This window comes from Aptenodytes forsteri, unplaced genomic scaffold, assembly GCF_000699145.1.
Source record: "Aptenodytes forsteri isolate BGI_AS27 unplaced genomic scaffold, ASM69914v1 Scaffold122, whole genome shotgun sequence".
NCBI lineage: Eukaryota > Metazoa > Chordata > Aves > Sphenisciformes > Spheniscidae > Aptenodytes > Aptenodytes forsteri.
In genome coordinates, this window is record NW_008794009.1 from 172,781 (window position 1) to 183,027 (window position 10,247).

At 43.5% G+C, this 10,247-nt stretch overlaps 1 protein-coding gene across 1 annotated transcript; it reads left to right on the forward strand.

The window, feature by feature from the left end:
* The first annotated feature begins 3,813 nt into the window (after nucleotides 1-3,813).
* On the forward strand, nucleotides 3,814-4,803 carry MAS1 (MAS1 proto-oncogene, G protein-coupled receptor). Its single transcript, XM_009289955.1, has one exon. The coding sequence runs from the start codon at nucleotides 3,814-3,816 to the stop codon at nucleotides 4,801-4,803; it is 990 nt and encodes a 329-aa protein (XP_009288230.1).
* Nucleotides 4,804-10,247: the final 5,444 nt, after the last annotated feature.

The following is a 10,247-nucleotide window of genomic DNA, read 5'->3' on the forward strand; positions in this document are numbered from 1 at the left end:
ATAGTGGCTTGGCAAGCTCCTCCACCAGCTCCCTCAGCACTCTTGGGTGGGTGGATCCCGAGATATAAGAACATGAAATTATTCAAAGGCTCAAAGCAAAATGATAAAAAGGTAACACTGCTAGCTTCGTACATACGGGATATTTGAAAGTATTAGTACATTCAACTTACATCCACTGCAAGGCTGCTCTGTCCCACCAGGTTAGTGTATGAGAGAAATTTTTTAGGATAGATTATCATTCATATCACATCTTGCTTTAGATTGAAATTAACAGAGTATCTATACTGTCCATCATGTCTTTAGTCCCAAGATCTGTTGGGGTTCCATGCCTTGTTATTGTAGTCCCCTTGTTCAATATCTGAATAGTTAAACTGATTCAGAAATAGCCACTCCATCTCTTGGCAGCATCTGATACAAACACTCCAATGGTCAGCAGGCGTGGTGTCCCGCTGTGCTATTCAACCTTCCTGTTACTCCTGAAGTCACCAAGGATAAGCTGTGTTCGTGATCTCTTCCCCTCAAGACAGGGTTTCACTCTGCTACCCTGGCCATGTAGATGATGACTGATGGTGCCCCGGGGACCAGTCATGAAGGAGGTGCTGTGTGCATGTGAGAGAGGTGCCACAAACCACCCTCCCCATGGAGGCACAGGGGCCGGGGCATCCCTGATTTTGGATTGCGTTTGCGCAGCAGACTGAGTGGGCTATGAACCCAGGTACCTGGTCAATCTTGAAATGTTAATGTGTTCTTACAATGACCCTTCTCATTACTCATATGCATATCTCATTTTATGGGAAAGGAACAGGTTTTTTTCTTTTTCAGAGGTAGCTTGAAATTTTTGGTCCCATAGCTGTTGAACGTAAGGTGGATTACAGCTTAAGCCAACAAAAGCAATTAGAAGCTGTTTTTATTTCCCTCTGTTTCTTCCCTAACTTTATTCTGACCCTCCCTTTGGGGTCATTTATTTCTCACATTAGTTAGTAGTTTCTCCCGTTTGGGGATTTGGTAGTTTTAGTGAAACATCTAAAGGAGAGGACCAAGCAAACTCTCTCCTTTTTTGGCTAAGAATGTTTGTTCTGCTAATATCTGAATATAAAAACAATCTAATACTTGGGGCAAAAGCAGGGGACATCCTCAGGGGACTTTTCAAAGAGTTTATCTGCTCCTAGGCCTGTTTGAACTTTTCAGGGGAGACTGTTTAAATCTCAAGATTTTCACTTCACATGGCTGGGTTTTTTTTGGTAGAATTATCTCAAGATACAGTTTTTACCAAGAGGAATGGATGTATGAGACTAACACAAGAATGTGGCTATTTTCCTTGCTCTGTGGCTTCTTTCTTTCTGTCTATTTTCTTCGTTCTGTGAATTAGTTTTCTTCCCTCCCTCCCTTCCTTCTTTTTCTTTCTTTTCTTTCTCTTTCCTTCTCTTTTTTCTCACCTTCTTTTTTATCTTGCTCTCTTTCTTTCTTCTTTTTCATTGTCCCTTTCTGTCTTTCTTGCTTTCTTGTTTTCTCATATTAAAAAATATAAGACAAATTTACAAACCGACTTACAGTATTTTAGATGGCATTTGGTGGCACAGTTCTAAATTTGAGATTTTTCCTTCTTCAGATCTTATCATCCCTAAATAGATTTCCTACTCACTTCGTGTTTGTTTGTTTAAACTATGTCTCTTGGTATTGTAGCAGCCCAGGACAACTTTCCATTTACTGCCATTCAGCTCCCACAAGAGTTAACTCCCAGGCTTTCAGCTAGATGACTTGTCAGTTACTGAGTGATGCCATTTGAAGCACAGCCTCAGATGATGCGCCTGGGGCCCTTTGCTCGGCATGCCTCAGACATCTGGAGCAATGGGAGAACTGCACACTTCTTTTTGAGGGAGTCATGGTCAGAGTCACTATTTGCTCCCCCTCCTTACCAAAGGCAAATGGTTGGAGAAGGTAACCTTCAGCTTCTTCAAGGAAGTTCTTCAACAGCTTCAGGGAAATCTGAACAGACCATGGATGTACCTGGAAGGAGAGGACTCTTCCCATTCTCATCTCTGAATGCTCTCACGTGGGAATGACCTCAGTAAGTCCAGAACTTTTTCCTCTTCTTTTTACTCTCCAGACAGAAATACCCCATTTATACAGAGATATGAATGAAGAACTTGCTTGAGTCTTTTCATACTGTTCTTTTTTTCCTTTCCTATTTGTTTTAACACTTGAAGTAGATAGCTTCTCCTCTGCATTTCTCCTGTGAAGCTCTACTACGCTTCCAGCAGAACACTGTTTGAGCACCTTCCCTCTGCAGTTTTTGCAGAACACCGCTTTTGGGAGGCTTGCCACTCATTCTGGTCACTGCATTTACTTGTTGCGATCACACTCACTTCTCTACCACATTTCCAGCTATGTTGTTTGTTCTATGATTCCCTCCAACTGAGTCTCAGACGGTGGCACGGTAAACATCCAGGTGGGATCATCGTTAACATTTTTGTGCAGGTTTAAATGCCAGCAAGCCCTGAGGCTTCCTAGGTTGTTTACTGAATGCTCTTTTTTAGACTGTGATGTTGTGTCTTAAGAAGCTGTTTTGAACCCAGGAAACCCAGGGCTCATGAGAGAAAATTTATGAGTGGGGTAAACGGCTCTGTTTAAATAATCATTGCGAAAGTTAGCCCCAGTAAAACTTCTTTACTTTGCATTTGATGTTCTTAACTGCTTGAGGAGAAGGGTAAATTCCCATTATGGCATGTTAGTGAACAAGGCTGCTTATATGGATGAACCAAGTCAGCTGGGCAAGCTTATTGCCAACAGTTAGTCCCTGTTAACATCAGTAAATCAGCAAGGGTCCCGAATGTGACTCTGTATCATCACAGGGGCAGCCAGGAAATTAACAGGGAAGGGGGCATGAAATATACATATGAAAATCAGCTGAAGCCAATGCTGCTAATTCTCTGTTATGAGATAAAAGAAGACATACAAAAGGAGAACTTTTTCCATAACTCAGCAAAACAACCTTTATAACCATTATAACAATGACAGGGAACCTGAACAGCTACTTCTCCTTGTGATGGGTTGGATTTGTAATGTTTGCAGGATATTGCAGTTGTGCTAAGTGTTCAGAGTGTGTAAACATGGTTAACTTACGTTCTGCGATGATAAATGGCACTTAAAGCTGGTCAAAAATTACCGTCTCAAAACAGTAGCATTTTGCTTTCCCTCCACCTCTGTACTCGGAGGGAATAGAATGCTGAGTAACTACATATTATTTTTACTTACTTGATTAAAGCCCTTCCTGGAACAGAGATGTTGGTATCAATTTTTTTAAAAACAAAAAACTTATGAGCCAAATTCACTTGAAATACATATGCTTAACTTAAAACTAATATCATTAGCTTCAACGGGAGCTGAATAGACCTGTCTGGGAACAATCCAGGGCTCTAACAAGAACCACCAATGCTATCTGTGACCACTGTATCACAAAACTTTGCGATGCGATGGAGAGTTGCTTGTCAAAGAGCTCTTTGAGGGTGTCTCTTTAGCTGCGGTTCAGCACTCATATGCTGAACCCCATAGAGAAGAAAGCTCAGGATTTCTGCTAGCATGATGGGCTTAGCAATCTTTAACGTTGCCAGGAGTAGTTCCAGCTGGGTTTCACCTAGCATCAGTATATCAAAGCTGGTTTTCCTTTTGCTAAGGCTTTCAGATATTACCAGAAAATGAGGGTCCACAAAACAGAAGGAAAAAGGGGCGGGGAGGAGCACACAATGCTCACAGTATATTTTTATACATATTTACAGAAGGAAGAGCTGTGCTATCCAAACTTGAGCTTTCCCCATGGATGAGTCAAACATAACGTTTCATCCCAGCGAAGGCACAGAGAACATCTCAATGCACAGAAACATTTCTACACAGGAAAGGGTCTGGGAGATATTGACCCCACTTTGGGTAATTATGATCATCTCCTTCCTGGGTTTTTGTGAAAATGGAATTGTCCTCTGGTGCCTCTGCTTCCAGATCAAAAGAAACCCATTCACTGCGTACATCACACACCTGTCCATTGCCGACATCTCCTTACTGCTTTGTACATTTATTCTGTCAATTGAGTACATTGCTGGTTTTGGATTTGCCTACGGCTTTTACTATTATATAACCACCACACTATCTATTGTTTTCCTTCTTGGATATAATACTGGTCTCTATCTCCTGACAGCCATCAGTATTGAGAGGTGTCTGTCTATTGTTTACCCCATCTGGTACCGATGCCACCGGTCACAGCACCAATCAGCAATTGTGTGTGCAATTCTGTGGACTCTGTCTTTTCTGATGACAGTAGCTGAATACTTAACATGCAAAGATGATTCAACGAAGGAACAATTTGATGATGGCAACCATTGCCAAGCACTGCTCATCTTCACATGGATCCTGACTTTCATGATCTTCATTCCTCTAATGATTCTGTCCAGCCTGATCTTGGTTATCAGGATTCATCGTAACTCCCTGAGACCTCATTCGTCAAAGCTCTACATCATCATTGTGGCCACAGTCATTGTCTTCCTCATCTTTGCCATGCCTATGAGGCTGTTGTATCTTCTGAATTACCACCACTGGTCGTCTTTGCTCAGCCAGCAGAACCACGTCACCGTTGTTCTCTCCACCGTTAACAGTAGCATCAACCCCCTTGTTTACTTCTTCGTAGGAAGCAGCAAGAAGAAGAGGTTCAAAGAAAGCCTCAAAGTGGTTCTTAGTAGAGCACTTGCTGATGGGTTGCGGCCGAGAAGCCAGGAAGTTGGCATGAGTTTGGATATAGCTGAAACAATTTTCTAAAGCTCAGGGGGGAAACTCTAGGGGCAAATAATTGGACTTGGAAGGTTTAATAAACCACTGCGAAACTAAAAGTATTTTTCTTCCACAGAATGTAAAAGCAGTGGTGAAATGGTACTGTTATCTTTGGTGGTTGAGCAATGGAAAAATATGGACTAGAATAAAGATAACTTTTATTTGTATTTTCTTAATTATTCAAACACATGCTACATCCTGATGTGACTATGTCAGTCAAAGATACCGCAGTGGAAAAGAGACAGGCCAACAGAGAATATAAAAAAAGGACACAGAAATATGTTATAAATAGTGTGACATTTATACAAGCACTGAACACCCATAAATGCTATTGAAGTCATCAGGGCCTGTGTGTATTCGCATTTTTAAAAGTCAAACCCACTAAACGCAGGATTCACGTTACATACTGGGATTTAGTTTAAACTGTTTCCAGCTTGTTTAAGTGCGCAAAAGAGCTGGTCCCCGGGGGGAACAGAGGAAGAAATCCACGTACGAGTAAGTCCCCATACATACCCACAAACATACAGTGTAGCTTTGGTCTAGCAAGACATTTAGGTATACACTAAACGGTCAAGTTCCTCTGTGGTTAAGGGGCTACTTCAGAGCCTCTTTTCAAAGTATATGTTGCGTAATTTCCAGTGACATCAACATTTCTCTGGGTCCTTGGATAATTCAGTACCTGACACACAGGAGTAGCTGGCAACATCGGGATGTTGTCAACTCACAGAGGGCTTCTGCCCTAATTATTAAGGGTGGGGCTGGCTTATCCCCAAAATGTCAGTGTTCCTGTAGGTTTAGTTATTCAAGGAGTCTATGAGAAAGTCAGTCCCAACACTTGCTGTCCCAGCCACGTATTCAGTACTTAGCTGTTCTCTGGAGAATATATATTCCCCGTGTGGTCTCTCTGTTTTATAACAATAGGTTTTGGATGAACAGAAAAAAAGCAAGATGCCTCACACAATGCATGACTGGGGCTACACCCCAGCCACACCGTCCCAGCTGACTGCCTCCTTCTGTTGTACGCCAGGGTACTGAGGCTGATATTTTGTGGAGTTTAATTCCCAGGGCCACTTGCCCAACTATAGTCAAGCTGCAGAGCAGAGAGGAAGACAACAGCAAGGAGGGGACGGGGCTAGGTCAGGTTTATCAGACAGACATAGAATATGGGGGGTCTGGGCAGTCAGAAAGCTGTGTCACTTTCAAAGAGCCGTCTGGGAGATGCATTTGCTTCTGGCCCCCATGGAGCTCCAAATTCAGCAGGAACTGAGACCTCCTGCCACAGGCAGAAGCAGCATCTTCAGCTTCCCGCCAAGTTTCCATTGGCACACTTAATAGCTAACTGGGGAAAGAAAAATACAACCTACCCCTCCTTTGTTGAAAGACTGCCAGTCCTGGAATAAGGAAGATGGTAGGTTAAGACTGAGGATTGGATGGGAATTCACATAGAGAAGAGATCTCAGAAGGACAAATATTCCTTGTACGTATGTGCCCTTTTCTCCTTACATTAAAGTGTTGCAGTGTGCCACTGCAGAAAAGACTCAGGAAAAGGAAGAGGTCACCCTTACATCTTCCTAATTCCCTCACTCCGTCAAAACCTTTATCTATGACAGCCCCTCTATTTGTCCCAGTTTTTCTCTTTGAAACTCTAGTCCCAGGCCAGTCACCTCTATTGATTCAGGTGGTAGATGAGTGCAGTCTGCTCCTCTCTTTGGGCAGTGATCTACTGTACCGCTGGAGTGAAAAATCAGCAGAGCAGCTTTCCATTGCTGATGGTGAGTGCAGGATATGGCAAGCACTCAGGGTCAGGGGGAACGAGCGTGTGGAATGTCCACATACATGTGGCACATGTGTGCATGCACCTGCTGGGTGCTGGGGGACTGCTGGGGAATTTCTCAACACTGATAAATGCCATAAACTTCAATACTAGGGGAGATCTAGTCCAGAAAAAAACCCCAGACTCTTCTCTAAAGCCATTCCCTACCCATACCTCAAGACCCTTTACAATAATCACATGGAGAACCAGAGAGAGGAGCAAATCTGCAAGAAGCATGTTCAAAACATGCTTCCACTGTAACCCCACATGTAATGCAGCTCTCTCAAAGTGATTCAGGTGAGACAAGGCATATTATTTACAGTGCTTAAACAAACCCAGATTATTATGACAGTTCTGGGTTAAGGATCACTATGCATGCAGCCAGGGCAGTAGATCTGAAGAGGCAATAATATGCAGCAGGGCAATCTGAGTGCTTGTGAGCTGAATAGGTGCTCTAGGACTTTTAGCTTCTTACCCCTTTCCACCTGTGTCTGGCCATACCCTCAAATGTTTCAGCATTTGGACAACTGTCCATAGATCAGTTCACAGAGCAGACAAAATTAACATTCATCATGAGATGAACATCCAGAAGGATCAGTAAGAGTGAACAGCTAGTAGTTGAAAAATGATTAAAGTTTCCCAGTCCACAGATAAAAATATCTTAGGGATGTTCTTTCTTCTTTATCACAGCGCCTGATGGCTCTTCTCTGTGCAGACAGGCTGCAGTACAAGGGGAACTGATAAGCACATTATTCCATGATTTAAAAAAAAAACAAGGAAAATGTGACACTTCATTTGTTGCACAAGAAGAATGTGATTTTCCACCACCTTGCATTTTTAAAAATTATTTGCATCTGTGGGACAGGGTGAAATAACCCTGTGCGGATCAGGTGGTGTTAATAAGCACTTTGCAGTGGTGCACAACAGGAAAGATTGCCTTGTGGGTAAAGTACTAGCCATAGAGTTTAAAGATGTGGGTTCTGTTTTAATGCAGTCTCGGCATCTAATTTTTCTGTCCCTCTCTTTCCTGCCTATAAAATGAGGATTATATTATTTTGTTTCCAGTGTTATGCCTTCACATTTACACTATAGATACTTCAGAACTGTCTCTTGGTTATCTCTTGTAATGTCCAGGGCAACAAGGACTCAATTTTGCTGTGCAGTCAAGACAAGGAATTGTTCATGGAAGAAATGCCTAGTATAGTGCTTACTTTATTAAAACTCTCTTTACCACACTTCTGTTCTACTTGATACTAATGACTGTTGTGGGGTATAAAAGTGTGGTCAAAAATGCAGAGAGGGAAGTCACCTCCCTCGGCACTGCACAGAGTTTTTTTACTGTCGTAGCTACCCCCTGGGTGGAGAGGATGACATGGGGCAGGTTGCTGTACGGGTTCAGGTCCAAAATGATGCAATGAGTTTACGCAGCAGCTTTCCTCTAAAACTCACAGACTTTGTGAATGATCCTTGTGACAGCAAGGGCAGAGGGATGAGGAAGAACATACAGCCCAGTTTACTTCTAGCCTGGAGCTTAGCCTGGGAAATCCTCTAAGGGAAGCTGAAATACTTCCCAGTTGTACTGGTTGCTGACGCAGAACAAAACCTCCCCTTGCTCCCTTTCCTAGCATGAGAACAATCTACAAGTGCACAGCATTTCCTGGTATAATGCCTCGGGTCACTTTCTGGGCAGAGGATAAGAGGGACAGTTCAATTGCAGGGTCCTCCAAAAAACCCTAGATAGATCTCCAGCAAGGTCCTAGGTACTTTCATCCTCTGGGAGCCTGTGATGCTTGGCTCTGTATGCGCCTGGGAGAGACTCCTTCCCAAGTCCTCCTGCTCTGCCAGTCTCAGGGGGAGGGTGATCCACACGCTGGGTTTTGTGAGCAGAGAGGTTCAGTACAAGGGATCGCATATGGCTCCTTGAGTTCCCTGTATCATGGATGCCTGATGAGACGGTGCCCAGAGAGACCGTTTGAATCCTTAGCTGACTTTCATCCTCTGCATTCTGCAATTCTTTCCCTGCCCTGCTTTCTTGACCTGCAAATACCCACAGCCCTTAGCCTGTTATGCTAGACTTGGGCTGTGTACTCCGGTCCTTGTGGTGGGGTGTGCACCCCTTCGGTACCCCCAGCGGGTATCAGGGTGAGACCCAGCTGAATGCCCACCTTTCCTCCCCTAGCACTGCCTGGTTTCCAGCAGAAAGGACAGCTGCTGCCTGAAGCTTTCAGTTACTCCTTTAGTTCAAGCAGTGGCATTCATGGCCTGCTGATACTGCCGTGATGACACCAGTCAGCAGAGGGTATTCTCAGATGGTACCTAGGTCAAGGGAAAGCAGAAAATTGGTGTGAGCTTGTGTGTAGCTGCCATGATATGCTGCCTGCCATGTGTGTGCTTTGCTGCTTCTCTTCCTAACTCCACATAGAAATCATTTATTAAAATCCACTACTCGGAGCTTCTAGCCACCTACGCAGCAGGAAGGCCAGTTTTGGTTTCCATTTGGTTGCCCGAGTGCTTATGTGATGTCCACATGGAATTATTTTGCTTTTCCAGTCGACTCCTACAAGCCTAGAAGATGAAGCACCAGGATCCACATTCAAAGAAAAGTATTGTAGGTGCAAAACTCTGAATTCAGAGAAGAGGTACTGAGATGAGGTAGCCTGCGTGATTCTAGTGCTTCTGCCTTGCATATAATAATGCAATTTTTAATTATATGATTACAACTTATTTTGTTTTCCAAACTGGACTCTTGCCTCATTAAATGCACAGACTGGACCTGCTGCTGGTATAGTAAATATTTCTAGAATCCTTGCTGTAGTTGTTTAGTTGTTTCAGAAATATGGAGGGTAGGAAAGGAGAGGGAGTGGACATGGCAGTGTCCATCTGGCCCCAAATCCTATCTCCAGCAGTGGTCACAAGTGAATGCCTACAGAGAAGAAACAGGGCAAACACATATCACACTTCCTTCTTGTCCTCTCCAAGCCTTCAACAGTTTTCAGCTCAGAGACTTCCTGGTCTAGAAATCTTTGTATTTGGTAACTTTCAATGGATTTCTCTTGAACAAATACATCCGACCTCCACTGGAAGCCATACAAGTTTTTTGTCTTCAGCATTCTGTTTCACAGCTTAATTAAATGTCTCCTGAAAAATATCCTCCTTTAGGTTGTTCTGAACTGCCACTTCCTAGATCTTTTAATGCTCCTAATTCTTATATTGGAAAAAACATAAACAATCTGCTCCGACCAGCCTTTCTGTGCCACTTGTGATCTAACAGACCTCTGTTGTACCTCCCCACAGCTATTTCCCCCTCAGCTTCCTTTTAAAAAAAATCTCCTCACTTTTAAGGAGCTCCCTTCTTGACATTGAGTGCAATTCTACACCATTTGGTTGCTCCCTCGAGGATCTGAATGTACTATAGTAGCTACTGCCCAGCAATGTTTTGACAGTGGCATTTTGAACGAGGTCCTATATGCTACTTAGTCAAGTCAGAGGATGCTTTTCTCCTCACGGGCCCCTGTGCCAGCTGCTCCATGGAGAGTCGTTGACTACCTGAAACAGTCCCCATGCTCTGACATGACAGTCACTCTACCATGGGGTACCCCCCCCTCCCCCCCCATACTGC